The following is a 22,460-nucleotide window of genomic DNA, read 5'->3' as shown; positions in this document are numbered from 1 at the left end:
TGTATGACCTTCTACTTTTATGTTTTTCCAGTAATTTGAATAACCAAGTAACTTGATAACCAAGATTATTGATTGATTGGTGCATGGCATTTGGGAGCGCTGTGTATCTTTCCTAAAACTCTTACATGTTGATGATGTAATCATCTCAGGGTTTCTCTGAAAATGCACATGACTTGTGAGGAGGGTCACTCCCCACAAGTCATGGTTAAACACGTGGTTTAACCATCTTTGTCCTCTTTCAGCTGAAACGTTAACAAATGTGCTGGATTTCAAAAGGGATGCCGGCCTGTGGCATGGAGTGTTAACAGTGAGTGCTGTGTCTAAACGACCTGACTGTTAGAGGGAGGGTTGCTAACGTTTCACGTCCGTGGGTGACACCGAACCCTATCATAGCTGATGGAGTAACCCTTAGTCGTGTTGGTGTGAACGGTGTCTCTGGACTGAGCTGTCCTCTGAGCAGAGCTCTGATGCTCTCTGTGCCTTTCCTGGCGGGGCTCGTGCCCAGCCCCGACCGCTCGTCTCTTTGCAGAGTGTCATGAACAGGATGCACGTGGTCAGCATCCCATACGCGCTGATGAAGGCGAACCCACTCTCCTGGATTCAGAAAGTGTGTGCGTATAAAGGTAACGGAAATAGCACCATCTCTCCATTCATCCTTCATTAGAGAAGCCTCTTTGAATTCATCTTTGGCGATTAAGAAAAAATAAAGCAGCATGCAGAACCGCAGGCGTGTGTGGGCCGGGGCCAGGCTCCCCTACAGCTGTGGTGGGTCTGAGTTGCCAGCGCTGGGGAGCTGGGGGGGTCGTGGAGGACAGCTCTTCTCTGCAAGGGCCGTAGACTCCTAACTTTATTCTCTCACAGAAATGCTCCTAATTCTTAGTTCTTGAGGTGGTTTTCATTTGAAGTTAGGGCTCTTCAAGCTACCAGCAACAAAGCTGTTTACTCAAAGCGGCTTATGACCCAGAGTGAGGGGGCTGCCCGTGGGGCCCAGCCTGCCCTGCTGTCCACCTGTGGTCAGTCGGTGCTTCCCCAGCACGGCCACACCTGCGTGGTCTGAGCATCCCTCTGGCTCTGCTTCGGCGGAGCTCGGGGGCACCTTTAGTCACCCCTGAGGGGGACTCGGGCTTTCTTCGCACTGACTTGTCCCGGGTGGCCGTGTGCTTGCCGACTGCACCGATGATGGTGCCAGTTACCGATGTGGACCTGGGCCGTGCTCTGTGGCGTGTTGGGCGCTGTCTCTGTTTACCCTGCCTAATGGAGGAGAACCAAAGTCCGGTGGGGCGTTTGGCGGGTGCCTCTGCTGGTGAGAGCAGGGCCGGGAATGAGGCCCAGCCCGTCTGTTCACATCGGGGGCCTCCCCGCAGCCCCACGTCCCCGGGGCCCCCAGCACAGGGCAGGCCCAGCCTCACGGCTGTGGGAGGGGCAGCTCGAGAGGGAGGGGCAGGTGTGGGGAGAGCAGAGAGGCTCCGAGAGAGAATCAGTTGCGAACGAGCGAGTTGATTTCTAGGTAGACTGGGCGGGGAGGCCGGGCGGCAGGGAGCACGCGGCCTGCTCTGTGTGCACGCGCCCCTGACGCAGGCACGTCCCCGCCCCCCCGCAGCCCGGGCCGCGCTGGTGAAGTCCCGCGACATGCACTGGTCGCTCTTGGCACAGCGAGGTCAGAGGGACGTCAGCCTCAGCTCCCTGCGCCTGCTGGTCGTGGCCGACGGTGCGAACCCGTGTGAGTACCGCCTGCCCACCCCCGCCCCCGCGGGCCAGCCGCCGGGGCTCAGGGCTGAGCCGGAACGTGTTGGGTGCCCCGTGGACACGGGTGCGTCTCCTGCTCTGTGACTCGGGGTCTCGTGGTGACTCACGGGTGAGTCTCAGACGTGTTTGTCAGGCCTCTCCGTTTAAAGTGGTTTTGACACAGTGGACGGGAGGTCCGTGCCTGAGCGGGTCTGACCAGAGTGTAGATACAGCCAGAGCCCGGTTCAGGCTCCCAGCCTGTGGCCTGTGCCCCACTGCACTGGCTTGGCCGCTGCGCGTTCCCAGCCGCCCCGTGTCCTCCCGGGGAGTTTTCTCACTGCTTTAACACCTGTGTGTCACTGTTCGTGCACTGAATCCGCCCTGGACCAGAGGCTGCCTTTCATCTAATACCCTGTCCAGCTGTGGCCCCGACACTCGGGAGGGCACCCTACATTCTAGCACCCCAAAGCCTCTCGTTCCCTCCACCCACCCCGAACCCCGAGGGCCCCGCCGTCCTGCCTCCAAAGCACCAGGAGCTGCCGGCTTCTCCGAGCCTCCACTGCGGTGCACCCGTCGAGCCACCAGGAGCCCGTCCCGGGGCTGCTGCCCCCCAGACCCCAGGTCCCACCACTCCGAGTGCCCGTCACTTCCCTGTAGCTCCGAGCCCTCTGGACGGTCTTGTGTGTCCTCTGCTGGACACAAGGACCCATGACCAGGTCCCCTCCTTCCCTGGAGCCTCGCTGTGCAGAGAGAGGGTGCAGGTCATGGTGCAGCCCCGGGGCCCCAGTGGGTGCAGGGCTGTGCTGACTCAGGATCTGAGCGGGCAGCACCCAGCCTCCCAGGAGCTGAGTTTTCGTGGCCCGGTGACACTGGCGGAGAAGCAGGGACAGAGAGCTAAGCTGTGCCCGCAGGAGAGGCACGGCAGGGCTGCTTGGCAGAGGCTGCAGCTCCAAGGCACGCCCAGGAGAGGGCGCGCACGTGGCCGGGGCCTCAAGCGGTGGAAGGTTCGGCTGCGGCTCCATTAGTGCCCTGGGTCACCTCCCCTGTGGCAGAGCTGCCAGGAGGCGGGTGAGGCCGTGGGTTAGACCTCAGAGACAACGCCGGGCTGAGAGTTGGCTGCTTGTTTGCTGGTGATTTGAGAACGCGCCCTGTTTTTCATGGAAAGAGCCCCACCCCCTCCCCATGAGACTTTGACTGTGAGGTGAAGGGGTGCAGCCTCCAGGCCCGGCGCCGGGCGTCCCCCACGCCGCGTGCCCGTCGGCCTTGCACTCAGCTCTTGCGTCCACTCTGTCTCACGCAGGGTCCATATCCTCCTGTGACGCGTTCCTCAACGTCTTCCAGGCCAGAGGGCTGAGGCCGGAGGTGATCTGTCCCTGCGCCAGTTCCCCGGAGGCGCTCACGGTGGCCATCCGCAGGTAAACCGTGCTGTAGACGCTTAGTTCTTCCTCGTTCAGCCGAATTACCTGTGGTAGCAGATTTGGTTGATCTGTTCCTGAGCAGGAGAAATCGAGAGCAGCGACCGGCCCTGGGCCCGTTTCCCAGGTGTGTTGGTGCTGTAATGGGGCAGCCCCAGGTGCCACATCCAGCAGCCTGTGTTGGCCGCATGTCCCACGCCGGCCTGGTTTGTGGCGCAAGTTTGATAGCGGCTCCCTGGGTCGCGATCTCTGGATTCTTGCAGCACGCGAGCTGGTTTTCCCGAGTGTTCCTCCGATCAGGAAGGCCTTGTGTCCCGCAGTAAACACTGCAGCCAGGACTCGCCCCTATTCCGGGGCAGGGTGGCCGGCGGCCAGCGCGCATCAGCTGTGGACGGGGGTCTGTGCCTGTGGGACCCTTGACCTCCCAGTGGTGCCCCCAGCCCCACCGCCCCCAGGCTGCATTGTCTCTGGGCTCATCCATGTCGCTCTGCAGGCCTCCGCAGGTGTGCCCCTCGGCTCACCTTCCTGCCCAGGTCGTCCACGCTGCCCTGAGCGCCATCCTCGGGTAGAGGGCAGCGTCCTCGCAGCTGAGGGTGACTTAGTGTTAATTTTCCACCCTCAACTCAAATTAGCCTCAGCTGTGGTCTTGTGTTACGTCTGTGTATTTATAAATAGTGGTGTAAGTGATGGTAAAATTTTAGTAATAATTAGCATTGAAAACAACGTGTTTATTCTTCACAGACCATGAGGTGTTCTTCGTTCCTTTGTTCTATGGTGATTTCTTGTGCTCAGCAGAGTAGTGTTTTCCCGCTGGAGAAGATATGACATTTGTTTCTCAGTATCCTGGTTCCTGCTGCTGCGAAACTAGTCAGGCCCAAACTTGGCGTCGCAAACAGCAGCAGTCACTTTCCTCCCTCTCCTGCTTCCCACGGTCAGGGGTTGCGAAGGGCTGCTCAGGGCAGTTCTGCCGGTAGTTTGATGGTCTCGGGCTGGCACGGGCTGGGGAGTGGCCGGCGCTTCGTTGTTCCTGCGTGCGGTCCCAGCCTCCTTCCCCTGGCTTTGGTGCTCGCAGGCTTGCTCCCAGGAGGCGTGTCGCTCTGCTCACCTGCTGCTTGGGGCTCCGGGGGATGTCCCAGGACGGCCTGGTGGAAGCGTCCTTGCGGCCCACAGGGGCCCCCTGCAGAGGAGTGCGTGGGGTGGGGCGTCGTGCAGACCTGTGGAGACACATGCTGCCCCCCAAGGCCCTGCAGCCAACGTCCCCACAGCCGGCGCAGACGGGCACCTGGCTGCTCATCGTCCTGTCGGCAGGGGGCCGTGGTCCCACGCCCACGGGCTCTTTCCCCTTGTCAGTTAATCAGTTTTGTTTCCAGGCCGCCTGACCTGGGGGGCCCTCCTCCAAGAAGAGCTGTGCTGTCGATGAGCTGCCTCAGTCACGGGGTGATCAGACTGGACGCGGAAGAGAAGCTCTCGGTCCTGACGGTTCAGGACGTCGGTCAGGTGATGCCTGGAGGTGAGGTCACAGCTGGGGGTGGTCTTGTCCTGCGGCCGGGCGGCAGCAAAGGCTCTGGAGCACGCGAGAACCAGAGGGCTTCAGGTGATTCCCCATGTGAATTGGGATTTTAATTAGTAACATATTTTTTGCTTTTTTCCTCCCTTTGTATCAAGTTAAAGTTGTGCTGAAATACGAGGTGTGTCTGTGGCCTGTGAACCGGACTCTGGTTCTCCACCGTTGGGGAAGTAGTGCCAGAGCTCGGGTTCTGGGTGCTCACTGCGCACCAGGCAGTCGTCACGCCTCTCTCGAGGCCAGGCGTCAATCTCAGGCCCCTGGACGTCTGCAGGTAACCCGGTGATGAGACTGTCTCTACATCCTGACAAGGGCCTGTTAGGGGAGCAGCGTGGCCCTGAAGGTTCCCAGGGATCCCTGTGCTCCCGGAAAGGCCCCGGGCCCAGATGACACATGCGTCGCGGGGTGTCTATGCCGCCGTGGCAGCCGGCGAGTGCAGGAAGGTGACGGCGCTGTGCCCTGAAGCTCCCCCGCAGGCGTGAGCACACGCGGGACCCTGCGCAGGGTCATGGGGGAGAGTTGAGAGCAGAGCCGGGCCCGGGAGGCCCTGTGGCACTGAGTTGGGGAGCGCCCCTCACCGCAGTGACCCCGTGGCTGCTCCAGCTCCCCTCCTCCCCGTGCTGGCCCTCCTGGGCTCCGGGCAGCTGCCAACCCACCTGGGCGCCTCCGGAGAGCGGCCCCATCTCTGCGTCAGTCGCCCCGTCTGCTGCTCTCCGGGGTATAGGGCCTGCGTGGGCGGGGCGTGAGCCGCGGTCTGGGCCTGTGCGTGTGCCAGAGGTCGGACACGTAGAACAAGGCGGGACGTTTGAGTTTGTTTCTAGTTCCACTTTCTTAGAAGCGTGAGTTGTGTTTTTTCCTTGCCTAAGTCTACCAAAAATAAGGACTCAGCGGTTCTGTAGAGGCAGGAACTCCAGCATAAACATTTTATGAGGGGTAAAGAGCAGGGTCTTTCTGATTTTTAGTTGTTATGTGGCGAGCACAGTAATTCTTTAAAAGATGGTGAAATATAGTAATAGGTGATTCTTTTGATTGAAAGTATAAGGACTTTCGTTTTATTCTTAAACTTGGACCAGGTTCTGTGTGTGTGCACACACTCCCTCAGGCACGTGTGTGCTCCCTCAGGGGTGTGTGTGGTGTGTGTGTGCACGTGCTCCCTCAGGGGTGTGTGTGTGTCTGTGCACATGCTCCCTTGGGGTGTGTATGTGTGCACGTGCTCCCTCAGGGGTGTGTGTGTGTGTGTGTGTGTGCGCATGCGTGCACACGCTCCCTCTGGTGTGTGTGTGTGTCTGTTGCCGGGATTGTTGCAGGTCTGAGTCAGTGAGGACCTGGGGGGTCTTGTTTTCGGCAGATGCGCAGCCTTCTCTGTGTCAGCCCCAGGGTTGTGTTAGCACGGCACGCCGGGGTTGTCCCTTTTGGTCTGGTTGTGGCGTGGGCGGGGTCTCTGTTGTATTAGAATGCAGGCGAGTGCACGGATCTGGGGGGAAACGCACACAGAGCAGCGCCACCCTCCACTGCCTGCCCTCCTGAGGCCCTGGGCCACAGGCGGCCGCATCAGTGGGCACGCTGCTTGGTGAAGACAGAAGGGGGTCATGGGGCCGCGGGAGGGGCCCACGCTCGGGTGGGGTCGTCAGACCTGGTGTGGGAGCCAGCCCGAAAGGCAAAGGTGTGAGCGGATGGCACCTCCCATCTCCTGCGGGTTCAGGAGGGCGGTGCCGGTGGGGACGACAGAGCCCGCGTGACTGGGAGCGTTTCTGTCACCTTCAGGTACCGCGTGTGGAACATACAGGCTTGTGGCCAGAGGGGTGTGAGTGTCCAAGCCTGGAGCACACGAACTGTTCGTGTCCACCCTGCAGAGGCCAAGCCCGCGGGTCTCTGGGGATGGCCCATCTCAGTGTCCTCTTTGTTCGTGCCCTTGAGGGTTGTTTTCTCTCTTTAGCTAACGTGTGTGTTGTGAAGGTGGAGGGGACCCCTTACCTCTGTAAAACCGATGAAGTTGGAGAAATCTGCGTCAACTCCAGCGCGACGGCGACAGCATACTATGGGCTGCTTGGGATCACAAAGAACATCTTTGAGGTCCGTGCCTGGTCCCTACTTTGTGCAGAGGTCAAGTCCGCAGCTGCGGAGGGGTGGGAGGGGACAGTGTGGCTCTGGGCAGTGCCCGCTCTGGCAGGCCAGCCCTGCGTGGGCGCCTCGTGGCCCTGACGGATCCAGGTTGGCCCAGGGAAGCTGGCCTCTGGGCTGGAGCCGTGGGGTCGTCAGGAGAGTCCAGCGAGTGCCCCCCAGCCCCCAGGCCGGGACGGGACAGGCCGGGAGGGGGAGCACGGGCCGTGGAGGCCAGGAGCCTGAAGGGGGTCTCACCAGACGGCAGGGACTCTGGCCCTGGTGGGAGCCCCTTCCCCTCCAGGGAGACGCGGTGATGCCCGTCTGAGGAGCCACGCCCGGCGCGGGCAGCGCATGCCTGGCCCTCTCTCTCGCCCGCCTGCCGCTCGCTTGATCCCTGTGGACCACGCCTGACCTTGTCCTCCCCACTCTGTGCAGACTGTCCCAGTCACGGCAGGGGGCGCGCCCGTCTCCGACAGACCTTTCACCAGGACGGGGCTGCTGGGCTTCATCGGGCCTGTGAGTATGTCCCGCTGGCAGCCCTGGGCCTGCAGATGGGCCCAGAGCTGGGGAGGGGTGCTGCTCTGCGTCCCCTGTGTACAGGACCGCCCCCCCCCCAACAGAGTCCCGGCCTCCAGGACGTCACTGGGGCCGAGCTGGGGAGCCCTTTCTGTAGCGCAGGAGCATCAAGTCCTTAACAGACTTCACCCTCAGCTGCATTCCCATCTCTGACCTTTCCGGTGCTGATGCCTGCCCTGGGTGCCCCCTCGCCCCGCCCCGAAAGCCTGCCAGGCTTAGGGCCTCTTCACCCCTGGTGGCCCCTGCCTGGGTCTCCCTGTCACCGTGGGCAGGGGGCCCGCTGGCCCTGTCTGTGAGTTACTTGGTCTCCGAGCTGTCGGGTCTCTGTAGCAGGGCCTGAGCCACAGGGCCTGCCCACGTGTCCGGGGCCCGACCAGCGTCCTTGCCTTCAGGATAACCTGGTCTTCGTCGTGGGCAAGCTGGACGGGCTGATGGTGGTGGGGGTCCGCAGACACAACGCGGACGACATCGTGGCCACCGCACTGGCCGTGGAGCCCATGAAGTTTGTCTACAGAGGCAGGTGATGCGCTGCGGGTCCCCTTGCCGTGCCTTTAGGTTCCTTCTCTAGCTAACCTTCGAGAGGTCTCCTGCAGTGGAAGGAAAGCCCGGTGATTTGAATACACAAAACCTAAAAATTCCTGTTCGTCAGAGGAACTTCACAAAGAACAGGATGACATTTGCAGCGAGGATGCCAGAGTTGGAGTCCTCACCGCCCACAGAGCTCATGGTTCCTTAGAGGGTGAGATCCAGACCTCGACCTGGGCACGGAGCACAGTGCGCGTGAGGGCGAGGGCACCTGGGCAGCTGCCGGAGAGCCTCGGGAGTGCGGGCTGGAGCGGAGGGCACCCTTTTGCCTGAAATCACCCGAGGCCGTTGTCTCCTGGGATAGAGTCAGTTCGCCTTCTCTGAATGTGTTAGGCAGTCACTTTACAGATTCTCATGTCCATAGAGCACGTAAGGGGGCCCCTGGCCCGGGCCCCGGGCGGCTGGGGCGGGGAGGGGGCGCCCTGTCCAGCTTGTCCAGCTCCGAGCTCTCTTTGTCCTGGAGGAGGCAGCCCCTTCTCCTAGTTGGTCCACTCAGCCACTGCATTTCTTCACTGTATTCTTCTCAAGGTAGTGCTTTCGTTACTCAAGCTAAGGTGCCTATAAGCCTGGCTGGAGCCGTCCTTTGAATATACCTTAAAGAAACGATCAGGGAATTCTGCCAGTGGTAGGTGAGCATGGTCTGCCGGCCCTTCTCCGGGTCAGGATGACGGCCGCGAATAAGCACTCGGGAGAAACCAGCAGGGCGGGCAGGCCTGGTGGGTGCGTGCAGCCTGGAGCCGGGGCGCACAGGACTCAAAGCAGAAACCGGAGACACCGTCAGTGCAAGTGTCCACCGAGCGGACTCCGGGGTAGCCCACGCCTGCTCCTGGGTGCATTAGGGAGCCTCGCATGGCCACCGACACCTGATGGCACCTGGAGGTGAAGCCGGCCCAGCGACTAGCGGGGGTGCAGGGTGGTCGCGCCGGCGGATGGAGAGGTGGCCTACCTGCGTCCACCAGGGAGGAGCTGTGCACTGGACGAGGTCACGGCGTCCTGACAGGACAGTGTTTAGCAGATGGAGTAAATGTAGGGCAGAGGCGGCTGTAGAGTGAGCTGATAAGCTGGAAAGCCAGATAAAGAAATTTCTCCAGAAGTCAAGAAATAGAAAGTTTAAAAGAAAAATTAAGAGGGAAGTGGAGCAAGAAGGCCTGGCATCCTGAGAGCAGACTCAGGGTGGGGGATGCGTGTCTGGACCCTGAGGAAGGGGGCCCATGGGGTGGGCCTCCAGCCAGGATGCGTCAGACTCCCCAGCAGAGGGGCTGGAGCCAGAGGATGACAGTGCAGTAACGTTTTAAGTTTTTCAGAGGAACTTTTTTTTTTTTTTTTTTTTTTGCCGTACGCGGGCCTCTCACCGTTGTGGCCTCCTCTCCTGTTGTGGAGCACAGGCTCCGGACGCGCAGGCTCAGCGGCCATGGCTCACGGGCCCAGCCGCTCTGAGGCATGTGGGATCTTCCCGGACCGGGGCACGAACCCGCGTCCCCTGCATCGGCAGGCGGACTCTCAACCACTGCGCTGCCAGGGAAGCCCCAGAGGAACTTTTAACCTAGATTTTATATTCATCCCAAGATGTCACTTAATTGTGCAGTTGCAGTAAAAGTATTCTTGGGTACGTAAGGTTCAGAAGTTTTGTCACAAAAAGACCATGTTTGTGAAAACACTTTTGGGTGAGGTACTAAGAGAAACAAGATGTGTGAAAGTAAGGAAATGTTAATACTGGGTAAAGTTTGTTGCATTAAAGAGAGTGGGTGCACGTGTGCGTGTGTGTGTGCCTGTGCGTAGCGGCCAAAGGAGCAAGCCAGAGAAGGTAGGTCAGTGAGGGCCCAGAGCTAGCTTGGCAGCCGTGCCAGCAGGATGGGCGTGATGGGGAGACAGATGCTTGTCTCATAAAGAAAAGGAGAATCCACTCAAAGTCCAGAGGAAGAAAAAGGCAGCACAGAGAAAAGGAGAACATGTCGAACTTCTTCGATCAGACGCGAGAAAGAAGACCACTGCCGTCAGCCACAGACAGGAGCAGAGTGATGGGTGGTGCGAGATTTCATCTGGTCGAAGAAATAGATAATTAACAGAACTTCTCGACAGAGGCTTCTGCATAAAGAAGTACATCACATAGATTAACATTGCAATTAAGGAAAACGTTCTTTACAACATGTGCCTGGTTGTTTGCTGTGCACTGAAGTGCTCTCTGTTTTGTGAATCGAAACTTACTTCATCCACATTGGAGGAGGTTCGTGGCTGCTTCCCTTTAAATTCTGTTGGACAACGTCTCCCTCCAGCCCTGCTGCGGCTTCCGTCTGGGCAGGATGGGGCGTCCGCGTCCCGGCCCCCCTTGCCGGGCCGTCATCTCTGTCCCTTCCTCCCCCAGGATTGCGGTGTTCTCCGTGACAGTGCTGCACGATGACCGGATCGTGCTGGTGGCAGAGCAGCGGCCCGATGCCTCAGAGGAGGACAGCTTCCAGTGGATGAGCCGTGTGCTACAGGTGGGTGCGTGTGGGCACTGGCTGAGCGCGAGCTGACCCTCGAGGTGAGGGGTGGCCCCACGGAGCTGCCATCCACCGGGGTGAGAGATGTAAACTTGCACGCATCGGTGTTGTGCTTTGAGAATTTCAAACGTGTAGCAAGGTGGAAGCATAGCCCAGTGAACCCTTCGCGCCTGGGCTGGGACTCCGCGTGCTTCCCACCTCGTGACACCCGTTTGACACGCACATGCCCTCGGCCTCACCCGCGTGCTGCGCACTGTCCTTCCCTACACGTCCACGTTTACATCCTTAAATAATGAACTAGATTCAACAAGTTCTTTTGCCGGGAAGGGAGTAAACTTTGCCTTCGGTAAAGAGCACAAACTAAGTGTCCACTCAGCTTTACTGAATGTAACTTACATGTAGAAGGAGCCCATTTTCAAGTGTCCAGGTTGATGAGTTTTGACAAATGTACACACCCAGGTAACCACAGGTAAGAGTGCTCCCGTCTAACGGGGAACCGCTGGCTGCTCTGTGTCGCCGGGGATGAGCCCTGCCCCCTCCCTGGACGTCCGTGCAGACGAATCTCAGTGTTGGCTCCTGGCCTGGCATTCTTTCCCTTGGCATCACGTTTGTGTGTTTCCTCGTGGTGTGTGGATCAGTGGCTCATTCCTTTTTATTGCCAAGTTGTGTTCTTTTGCTTATCTGTTCACACCTTGGTGGACGCTGGGTTGTTAATTTTTGGCTATTGTGAACAAGGCTACTGTGGACAATAGTGTACAAATCTTTGGGTGAATTTCAGTCCTGGCAGCTTTTCAGGGAAGCCCTCTGGTGTCCCGACAGCTCCGGTTGGTTTTGTGGCGTGTGCTCGGCCCCAGCCACCTAAGAAAGGACACTTGTACAGAGCAGACAAAGTCCAGTGTCGGGGAGGCCAGGGAGCTCTGAGCTTCAGAGGATCGGTTTTTCTACTAATATTTACAACGTTTATTTTTAATGAAAATTTTTAATGTTTTGTTATGGAATATTTCTGATATATGAAACATACAAAGGAGAGTGTAACAACCCCTGTGTGTCCATCGCTGCTTCAGCAATGACCGACAGTCAAGGCCCCAGCCGTGCCCCGCCCATCCTTCCCGCTTCTCCCTCGGGAGTGCTTGGAAGCAAATCCCGGACTCACAGATTTTACCTGTAAATTTGAGTATTTCTTTCTTTAAAAAAGAAGTACCAGTATCACGTCTTAAAAACTAACAATAAAATTTTTATTCAGGTATAATTGACATGTAACACTGTATTAGTTTCAGGTGTACCACATAATGATTTGATTTTGTATATATAGTGAAAGAGTCACTACGTCTAGTTAATGTCCGTCAACACACAGAGTTACAGAATTTTTTTCTCGTGGTGAGCACTTTTAAGATCTACTCTCTTAGCAACTTTGAAACACACAGCACAGCATTATTAACTACAGTCCCATGCTGTACATGGCATCCCCAGTACTTATCACCTTATAACTGGAAGTTTCTCCCTTTTGATGCCTTCACCCATTTCTCCCACCCCACCCCCACCCCTCACCTCTGGCAACCACCAATCTGTTCTCTATGTCTATGAGCTCATCTTTTTGTTTTTGTTTTTAGATTCCACAGGTAAGAGATCATATGTTTTTGTCTTTCTTCATCTAATTTATCTCACTTAGCATAATACTATGAAGGTCCATCTATGTTGTTGCAAATGGCAAGATTTCATTCTTTTTTATGGCTGAGTAATATTCCTGTGTGTGTGTGTGTGTGTGTGTGTGTGTGTGTACCACAGTTTCTTTATCCATTCATCCATTGGTGGATGCTTAGGTATGTTGGATATTGTAAATAATACTACAATGAACAGAGGGGTGCATATTTTTTTTTAAGTTAGCATTTTGGTATTTTTTTATTCACTTATTTATTTGTTTTTGGCTGCATTGGGTCTCTGTTGCTGCATGCAGGCTTTCTCTAGTTGCAGTGAACAGGGGCTACTCTTTGTTGCGGTGTGTGGGCTTCTCATTGCAGTGGCTTCTCTTGTTGCAGAGCATAGGCTCTAGGCACATGGGCTTCAGTAGTTGTGGCTCTCGGGCTCTAGAGCGCAGGCTCAGTAGTTGTGGCACATGGGCTTAGTTGCTCCATGGCCTGTGGGGTCTTCCCGGATCAGGGCTCGAACCTGTGCCCCTGCATTGGCAGGCGGATTCTTAACCACTGCGCCACCAGGGATGTCCAGCATTTTTGGTTTTTTTCCAATAAATACCCAGAAGTGGAATTGGTGGATCATATAGTAGTTCCATTTTTAGTTTTTTGAGGAACCCCCATATTGTTCTCCATAGCGGCAGCACCAGTTTACTTTCCCACCAGCAGTGCACGAGGGCTGCCTTTTCCCCACATCCTCGCCAACACTTGTTGTTTCTTGTCCTTTTGATAATAGCCACTCCAACAGGTGTGAGGTGATATCTCATTGTGGTTTTGATTTGCATTTTCCTGATGATTAGTGATGTTTAGCATCTTTTTATATACCTGTTGGCCATTTATATGTCTTCTTTGGAAAAATGTCTATTCAGGTCCTCTGCCCATTTTTTAATTGCATTATTTGATTTTTGTTTTTGTTTTATTTTGCTGTTGATTTGTATGAGTTTCTTATATATTTTGGATCTTAACCCTTATCAGATATATTATTTGCAAATATTTTCTCCCATTCAATAGGTTCCTTTCGTTTTGTTGATGGTTTCCTTTGCTGTGCAGAAACCTTTTAGTTTGATGTAGTCCCACTTGTTTATTTTTGCTCTTGTTGCTTTCGCTTTTGGTGTCAAATCCAAAAAAATCATCACCAAGACTGATGTCAAGGAGTTTACCATAGCCTATGTTTTATTCTAGGAGTTTTACGGTTTCAGGTCTTACATTCAAGTCTTTAATCTATTTTGAATTAGTTTTGTGTGTGGTGTCCAGTTTTCCCGACACCATTCATTGAGGGGGCTTTCTTTCCCTGTTGTCTGTTCTTGTCTCCTTTGTTGTAAGTTAACTGACCACATATGTGTGGGATTATTCCTGGGCTCTCTATTCTGTTCCATTGATCTACATGTGTTTTTGTGCCAATACCATACTGTTTTGATTACTATAGCTTTATGATATTTGAAATCAGTGAGCATGATACTTCTAGCTTTGTACTTCTTTCTTAAGATTACTTTGACAATTCAGGGTCTTTTGTGGTTCCGTACAAATGTTAGTGTATTTTCTAGTTCTGTGAAAAATGTCATGGGTATTTTGATATTGCATTAAATCTGAAGATGGCTTTGGGTAGTATGGACATTTCAACAATATTAATTCTTCCAATCCATGAACTCAGAATATCTTTCCATTTATTTGTATCTTTTTCAATTTCTTTTATCAGTGTCTCATAGTTTTTAGTGTACATGTGTCCTTCACCTCCTTGGTTAAATTTATTCCTAGGTATTTTGTTCTTTTGGATGTAATTGTGTATATAATTTTATATATATATATATATATATATATATATATATAAAATTAATTAAATATTTAGTCAGTATTCAAATTTCCTGGATTATCTAATGTTTAGTATGTGTGTTAAACTCAGGATCAAAATAAGGTAAAAATGGCACTTGGTGGGGCCAGGCTTTTAAGTCTTTTTTAATTTTTTGTCTCACTATGAACTAGTGGATTATAGTTGTTATATTTTTGACAGTGGTCAGTGGGAGCCTCTTCGGACTGGCTCTTGAGCCCTTTAGACACACCTCCTGGGTTCTTTGAGGCCACACCTGGGAACAGGAAGCTCGATTCCTGGGGAGGTGGTGCATTTTGTGTCCTAGACCCGACACTCCTGGGGCCCCGCTGCCTTCTAGGGGAAGTGGAATTTGGGCACTGTCTGGGAACTTGATGTTACTGGCTTTTTTCAGTGGACAGAGTAGGAGGTGATGTCCGCCTGCTTTGCAAGATTACCTGCATCATGGGTTTATGCTGCTAGTTCCAGCTCAAGACCTCAGGGTTTTTTCTTAAGTCACCGATCTTTCTCCACAATGAAAAATTGCAGTGGTGATACTTCCAGCAGAAGTACTCATGCCCTGAGGCCACTCTGCACACACCACAGTCTCCAAATAACCGTCTCCACACTACCTCTCAAGTGTGAAATTTCCGAGCGCAGCTTAAGATGTTTTTTCAATTCTTTTTGCCCGTGGGACTGGACTAATGAAATTCCTGTGTTTAAAGTCACTATAAATAGATTCTCTCTGGGGCTGTGCTACCAACCTGATTCCACTTTGGTTGAGTTCAATTGTTTTATTTTACTTTCAGTTGTTAGGGATTGCTTTTTTAAATTTTAAGTTTTTTGTGTGTAAAATATATACATGGTTCCAAATTTGAAAGCAAGGCGTATTCAGAGGAGTCCAGCTTCTGCCTGCCTTGCTGTTCACTGCTCCTCCCACAGGACGTCACTTAACTACTTTTACGGCTTTTTTTTTAATGTGAGCAGTTACAGATTTATATTCGATTGTGTACATACACAGAACGTGTGTGTAAGTGATAGGAAATGCACACTCGCCTCGCCATGTTTCTCTTCTAGCAAAATGTCCCAGAGGTCACAGTTCCCCGTCTCATGCCCCCCTTTCCAGGCCATCGACAGCATCCACCAGGTGGGCGTGTACTGTCTGGCCCTGGTTCCTGCGAACACCTTGCCCAAGGCCCCTCTAGGAGGGATTCACGTTTCTGAAACCAGACAGCGCTTTCTGGAGGGGATGCTGCACCCGTGTAACGTGTTAATGTGCCCTCACACGTGTGTTACCAACCTTCCCAAGCCTCGCCAGAAGCAGCCAGGTTAGTGTACATCCCACAACACGTCTATTCCGTCTTCAGACTGCGGCAGCTACGCTTGTGTTTAACTGGTGCAGCCCTGTTGAACGCTCCATCTCTGGGGTCGGGGCTAAGAGCCAGAGCGAACGGCACACCGGGTCGGTCCCCACCTCCTGCCCCCCAGGGGAGAGCACAACCCCACGTCCCCAGCATGGGGATTCCCCCCGCCTGTTAGCACCCACCCCAGGACTGGATTCAGGCCTGGCGTCTGAGCTGTGGAGGCTGCTCCCTGGGGGCAGAACTGATGCCCAAGAGCAGCCCTGGAGCTTGGAATGTAAAGCGCCGCTGCGGCCACCATTGTGCCGTGGGGCGCCGGCCACGCCGAGGCCACGGGGCCTGTGGGCACTGCGCGTGCTGCTACTCGGCTCTGTCATCAGCCACGGTCACCGGGTTGACCTAGGAAGCCCCAACAAACGGTCAACTTCCCTTCCCTGGTTTAACTCTTATGTACGGTTTTTCATTCCTTTGGTTATGTAAATTTTTAGTAAATGCTAACCTTTGTTGATTATTACACACATAAAATACCATTAAATGAAACACAACCAGTAAAACAATGAGATAAATACATTAAGAGTTTAGCTGTGGCTGAGGTCAAATCATATCTCCCCAGGGCATCTGCCATGTGGTGAATGTCTCCACCTGGCTTGTTTGTAAGAGAGAGATTCTGTTTGTCACTTAGCATAACCCTTGTAGCTGGTTTCCCGAACACCTGTGTCATAGTGAAGAATTAAATGCCTGCCTGTTCAAATAAAAAGTTGTGTGATGATTACCTCTCAGACGTCACCCACCTCTCACTCGCAATCCCCTCTCGTTTTCTAGAGGTTGGGCCAGCCTCCATGGTTGTTGGGAACCTGGTCGCTGGGAAGAGAATCGCTCAGGCCTCGGGGAGGGAGCTGTCTCACCTGGAGGACAGTGACCAGGCGAGGAAGGTAAGGGCGGGTGGCTGGGGGGAGGAGGGGCCTCCCTGGCGGCTGGGAAGCCGCCAGCACTGAGCGCCACCCCCCCCCCCCCCCGTGCGCCCCGCAGCTCCTGTTCCTGCCCGACGTGCTGCGCTGGCGGGCCAGCACCACGCCCGAGCACCTGCTCTTCCTGCTGCTCAGCGCCAAGGTGAGGCCGCCCACGCCTGCAGGCCATTCGCTGCCCGCCTAGGAGGGGGGCTGAGGTCTGTTTCCCAGCCGTGGCGCTCAGGCTCAAGGCCTCACGTTTGGAGAACAGCAAGCCTTGGCACCCAGGCCCCGGCTGGCCTGCCTCTCTGTGTGGGAGCCTCAGCTTCCACACAAGCCACACAGTTACCTTTCTGTGGCTTTTATATTTAACAGGAAAATTCTCATTACCTTGTCTTTGATTATGAATAGTATGCATGTAAGTACTCCTAAGTGAACTAAAAGGAAATGTTTATTTTGTAAAGATTAGGAATTTAGACCTTCTACATTTGCTGATAGCTTTAACATGACAAATACTGCTTACTGCCCTGATCCTGGGTACCTTTCAGCGGGCGTTACACGATACCAGGGGCTTCTAGGGTATAAAGGAGAAACTGTAAGTTATGGGCCAGTAGACAAACTATGAAAACATGAAAAATAACAATGAAAACCCTGCATGACTCGCTGTCAGACGCTCCCGGGCCCACGAGGACGCTTGTGCTCTGACGTCTTAGAAACACTGGGCTTGGGACTTCCCCGGTGGTCCAGTGGTTAAGACTCTGCACTCCCAATGCAGGGGGCCCAGGTTCAGTCCCTGGCTGGGGAACTCAGATCGTGCATGCCGCATGGTGCAGCCAAAAAACAACAGAAACACCAGCCTGGCTTTCAGTCCTGCTCATTACTGGCCACTGCTCCTTCATTCAAAAATATTGATTGCTGCCTGCTACATACACAGTGTTAAAGAAGACAGAAAAGGCCCCTGTTCGCCAGACAGTGAATTAATAAGTCTTCCTGTGGCTGATGGAATTCTAAAGCCAATAAGTAACAGTTGACCAAGATAAAGTCAGCTCATGGCGAGAAGCTGAAAATCAGTGCAGCCGGGGCTGTGAGGCAGCGAGGCCGGGGTACTGGGCTGACCCCAGGCGTGAGCTGTGAGGGGTGTGACGGGGCCCGTGATTCCGAGCGACTCCTCTGGATTGTAAGAGGGCAAGGGTGGGAGCAGCGGGCCAGGGGGCCGTGGTCCAGGCGAGAGATGGCCACCCAGAGAAGAGGACGTGGGGATGTAGACACGTGTGAGGGGGGGTCAGAGGCAGGCCCGCGGGATCGAGGGTGGCCTGCGTGGGGGCTGAGCGCCTGTGCAGATGGGGCGCTTACCAGGGAGGAGGGGGCTGTGGGTGGGCGTGTCCAGAGACACCACCAGGAGCACAGTCAGCCCAGAAGACCCCATGATCGTCTTTAAAGCTCAGAGCTCAGGAGGAACCAACAGAAGACCACCTGGCCTTCTCCAGGTGCATTCCAAAAACTTGTAAGTTTCTGCACTTCTTTTGGCTTGTCAGCCTTCTCAGGTTTGAATTGTCCTTAGGTCTCCAAGGATATGCCGGCTTTCGACCCGGGAGGAGACCTGTGCCTAGCAGGTGGTGTCCCTGGCACGAGGTGGCCCCTAGCCTTGGGGACTGGGGGGGCTCTGGGCCGTTGGGCTCCCGGTGCGTGCCTGGCATGGCGCTCTGTACCTCGGCTTGGGTGTGAGGAGAGCCTGACCTGCTGTGCAAAGCCCCCGGACCTGCGTGGTGCGGCCTCGGCCAAGGAGCAGTGAGGGGTTTGGACGCTGCACCGGGCTGTCCTGGAGGCCGGTGGTGGTTAGGCCGAGTGGCGCCGTACTTCTCCTGAGAAGGACCGAGAGAGCTGTGAGGCCTGACTCGGGTCGGCAGGGGGAGGGAGGGTCAGCTCGGAGCTGGTCCCTGGCCCAGCTCTCCTCCGCAGAGACCCAGGTGCGGGGCGCCCCACCAGCCACTCGTCCGCCCAGGCTCCCTGAAAGAGCAGCCTGCGGCGACCCAGGCCCCGGGACCTGGTGGATGGGGTGCCTGAACATGCGTCAGGGTTCAGTTTAGGGGCCTGTATTTACTGTTTCTCATTTGCTTATGTGTGTTTATATTCAAGATAAGGGTTGCTTTTAGGGAGGGAGAGGATGGAGTTGGGGGTGTATGTAGAGTGGTGATGATTTATTTTATAAAAGAGACATTGAAACAATGTGGCAAAATACTAGGTAATGAAAAACTGGATATTTATTACATTGTTCTTTATACTACTGTTATATTTAAAATATTTTATCATAATGGCCAAAAGGGTTTTCTTCAATCGCCAAGTCTTTGACCGTGGTGGACGACCAGGCTCTGCGAAGACTGCAGACGGGTCTGGAGTGGCACCTGTCCTGGTTCCTGACCACAGGGGCTCAGACACGGGCTGTGCGCGGAGTGTCCATGGGTCGTCCCCTGCCCCCCGCTCAGCAGTGCCCACGATTGCTTTCCTAGGGCACAGTCACCAGCACCACCACCTGCATCCAGCTGCACAAAAAAGCTGAGAGAGTGGCCGCTGCTCTGATGGAGAAGGCCAGGCTCACCACCGGGGCCCACGTGGCCCTGGTCTACCCCCCAGGTAAGGACCTGCCGGCCTGCCCTCTGCCCGTGCCCACCCTGCGCTCCCGTCACGCGTGCCTCCACCCCTGTGAGCACTTGTATGTAATTGAGTCCACTCTTGCCTGTCCTAGTGCAGCCTTTCCTTTCTGTTTGCTTTCTTCATCTGGCTGTTCTTCCCACATCTCTCCCCTCTGTTTTATTACTAGAAAGCAAACACCCTTGTAACCACCAACCAGGTCGAGAAATGGATCTTTGCTTTTCCCGTCCCAACCACCTCCTCCATTCTCCAAAAGTAGCCTCTGTCCTGACCTCTGTGGTCACCATTTCTTCCATTTCTCCATAGTTTGATCACCCAGATGAGCGTCCTGGTCATCACAGTTTAGTCTGCCGATTTTCTTTAAATCTGATATATTTTTAAGTCTCCTTTAACCTGCAGGCTGCCCTCTGTCCATCTCTTCTGTGGCCCTGGAGTGTCCCCGCCGTCTGGAGTGGCTCCGTGTGTGCCGCCGGGGCGGCTGCTCCTGGGCTCCCACAGGGAACCCCGGTCAGACTCCCGCGCAAGACCCTAAGGCTGTTTCTTTCTTTTGCAGAATTAGCGCGCTAGCAGCCATTGACATTCTCTGTCCCGCGTTCATTAACGCTTTAAGGGTCACTAAATGGTGCTGTTCTAACTCTGCCCTTTCTTTTTCACTTATCAGCCAGAAACTATAAACAGACACTTGCCCTCGTTAGTATCTGGTCACCCAGTGGTAGAATTCAGCTGTGAAAGGTAGAGTAAGTGTTGCTTCTTTCCTTCTATCAATGAAATGAATTCTGTTTCTTGTCGCACCCTAGTGGGAGCTTGCTCCCACGTCCTCGGGTGTGACCTCCCGCCCTAATGCCTCCTGCTGTCTGCTGGGACCAGGTGCCCCGGCCAGTTCTCCGTGGAGCCTGGTGTTCACAGCACCAGTCTGGGCCAGGGGCTCGTCCCTCCTGGGCCGGCCGCTGGCCGTTGGCCCTTTCCTTGAACAGAGCTCTGATTTAAAATGAGTATAATAATTATATCTTGGAGACAGGCAGTGCCTCATGAGTTCATACTGCTGCACCCGATCAGATTCAGGGTTACAGGCTTTTACTGAACCCTTCTTGACGTTCCGTCTGCTTTACGCCTGTGTCTCCCTTCTTCCCTACTGAGAATCCTGATTCTCCAGGATGGGAGCCGATAGAATTCAAATATCCCAAGATCACTCACTTGCTTTATCCTGTGTCACAAGCAGCACCTCCAAAATAACGGTAGTAATACGTGACCACCTGTGTGATTTTTGAAAGCAGCTTAAATATTTTCACACGTGCTTTCTCCACCCGTTTTCCCTGTAGCTGTGCTCTCTGTGTCACCGGGGCGGGTGGGGCTGGGGGCCCGCAAAGCCGGCCTCTCCTCACCCTCAGTCCCGGTGACTGCGTTCAGTCTCTTTCTGCCACGCTGGTTCTCTAATTGGTTTCTCAGGAAGGGTTCATGGGAACAGTATCCCCTGAGTTCTTGCTTGTTGGTAACAGTCTGTACACTTCGTAATGAAAGTTGTTTTTGCTAGATAAAAAAATCCCTGACTCACATTTTCTTTTCTTGAGCCTCTCAAATATGTGTCCATTTTCTCCTGGCCTTAAGCATCAAGTCTGACGATAATCTAATTTTCTTCCTCTTATGAGTCACTGGCCTTTTTGCTCTAGGTGCCAAAAGGACATTTTTTTTCCCTTCTTAAAGTCCGGCATATGGTTGTAACATTGATTATTACAGGGCAGCATTCTCTTACCTAAGGTATCTTTGGAAGGCAGCTACGCTCACCACTACACCATCAATGCCGTACAATGTATAAGGTATCTTTAAATAAGAAGATGCAAATCTTTTCTTTCTTTTTTTTTTTTTTTAATTTCAAGGAAGTTTTCTAGAACCGTAGTCTTTTCTCTGTCCCTTCCCTTGCTTTGATTTCCTTCACATCTCCTGACTGCTCCCGTGGCCCACGTGTTAGGTCTTCTCTGTCGTTTTCCCCAGGAGTGTCTCCGTTGAGTTTCCAGTCTCGTCCTCTTCGTGGTTTCTGTGTCCATTGTCTTGTTTGCTCTTGGGCTCCTTCTAGTTCCATCTTCGTTTCTGAAATGATTTTTTATAATTTCTACTTCTTTCCTCATTTCTTTTTTCTAGTTCTGATTTTGGTTATTCTTTCATATCTTGCATCATTTTCTTAATGCATTTTAGCACATGTTAAAATGGGCTGCAGTTCTTATCTGCTGACTTTGTCTGGACAGATGATGATCTGCCCCTGATTCTTTTCCTTGTACCTTGGGTGGGACTTGGCCCCCGGGCCATCCGCACGGACCCCCCCACCCCTCCCGTCTCCTCCTGCGCCCCGCACCCTGAGCCCCGAGCCCCACTCCGTGGGCCTCTCTGTGTTGGGCTGGATTGCTGGCCCCAAACCCTCATGGCTGCTCACTGGCGCCGGTGAGTGGGTGAACGGTTTCCGTCCCTCGCCCTGCTCTCTGATCAGACCCACAGTTGTGGGAACAAGATGCCTGCGCCTCCCCAGTCGGGACATCTGGGCCTCCTGGGGGCTCCCAGCCCTCCCGGCTCCCTCTGGTGCCACCTGGCTCCTGTGGAATCCCCTCACTCTGCCCAGTGCGGCCCCTATAGCCCGTCTTCCCCGTCGGCGCCGTCTCACCTGCTCGGCGCCTGCTCTGCCTCTCCTGCCTTGTCTTGGGGTCCTGGCTCTGGGAGTTTGCTGCTTGGCTGTTAGGGGATGCTTTTCTCCTGCGTCTGGCACACGGGTGGTGGCACTTGGAAGACCTTTCCCTTTCCCTTTCCTGGGCGGCCTGGGCCTTCGCTGGAACAGGAATCACAGGTTTCTCTGGCGTGGCAGGTGCTTCCCCAGGGTTGTAGGTGATTTTCTTTTTTCCACCCTTTATAAGTCTGTTGTTGTTTTGCCTGGAAGCTTGTTGGTTCTAGTTCAGGAATTTTACTGGGAAACGCCTGGGTCTAGGTCCTCTCTCACTTTCCTGCCCACTTAATCTTCATCTCAGGAAACTGTTCTTTTTCATTACTGCCTTTTCTCCCTCTTTTTCATGCTTCTGGAACTCCTGACTCAGGTTTTGGGTACCGTCTCTTTTCAGTGTGTCTGTCAGGACACGACTTGTGCTGGGCACTTTCTCTCTGCTTGTGGGATCTAGGGGCCTCTTCCCAGGGCGCTGCCGTGGAGGGCTCCCTGCCCGGCAGCCAGGGCGAGCTGGCAGCCCGGCCTGTTTCTGGACGTGGACGCGTGGCGGCTCGGACACCTTGGGCTCCCACTGGCGTTACAGTTACGCTGCTCTTTCCGGTCCCGGGAACGTGCGGTCATTTATCTCCAGGACTGTTTGCAGCTCCCACTCTTCTCGTCTCCCTGGCCTCAGTGTGAGGCAGACATCTCCCCGGCCGAGATGAGGCCAGGGACACAGCCGCTCGGGAGCCCCGGCCATCACCGTCCACAACCGGCAGAGAGCCTGGGAGGACCACGGCCATGCAGGGGCTCTGGGCTGCAGCTGCAGGCGTGCAGCGTGAGGACATGCTGGGCGTGAGGGATGCTGAAGTAACAGGAGAAT

General features: G+C 54.5%; 1 protein-coding gene and 1 non-coding gene across 13 annotated transcripts in view; both read left to right on the top strand.

Annotated features, from left to right (window-relative positions):
- DIP2A (disco interacting protein 2 homolog A) overlaps positions 1-22,460 on the top strand; it is a 92,358-nt gene that overhangs the window by 55,057 nt on the left and 14,841 nt on the right. For 11 of the 12 annotated variants that reach the window (XR_003792432.1, XM_029215341.1, XM_029215340.1 and 8 more), the window contains 13 exons: positions 243-307; positions 530-623; positions 1,601-1,720; positions 3,026-3,140; positions 4,511-4,650; positions 6,641-6,777; positions 7,243-7,323; positions 7,776-7,903; positions 10,331-10,445; positions 15,067-15,268; positions 16,124-16,233; positions 16,331-16,411; positions 18,756-18,879. Coding sequence is in view for 11 of the 12 variants with exons in the window: in XM_029215341.1 (XP_029071174.1) it covers positions 243-307; positions 530-623; positions 1,601-1,720; positions 3,026-3,140; positions 4,511-4,650; positions 6,641-6,777; positions 7,243-7,323; positions 7,776-7,903; positions 10,331-10,445; positions 15,067-15,268; positions 16,124-16,233; positions 16,331-16,411; positions 18,756-18,879 (1,512 nt within the window). In the remaining variant the exon portion in view is untranslated. Of the gene's footprint in view, positions 1-242; positions 308-529; positions 624-1,600; positions 1,721-3,025; positions 3,141-4,510; positions 4,651-6,640; positions 6,778-7,242; positions 7,324-7,775; positions 9,319-10,330; positions 10,446-15,066; positions 15,269-16,123; positions 16,234-16,330; positions 16,412-18,755; positions 18,880-22,460 lie in introns of those variants that run through there. The other variant, XM_029215345.1, reaches the window with a different exon arrangement.
- TRNAG-CCC lies at positions 16,981-17,053 on the top strand. The gene has a single exon. It is a non-coding gene; the product is annotated as a tRNA-Gly (tRNA).

Source organism: Monodon monoceros, unplaced genomic scaffold (assembly GCF_005190385.1).
Source record: "Monodon monoceros isolate NGI ecotype Baffin Bay Population unplaced genomic scaffold, NGI_Narwhal_1 Super_Scaffold_11, whole genome shotgun sequence".
Lineage (NCBI taxonomy): Eukaryota > Metazoa > Chordata > Mammalia > Artiodactyla > Monodontidae > Monodon > Monodon monoceros.
Note: the sequence above shows the minus strand (reverse complement) of the source record. Positions and strands in the feature narration are given on the sequence as shown.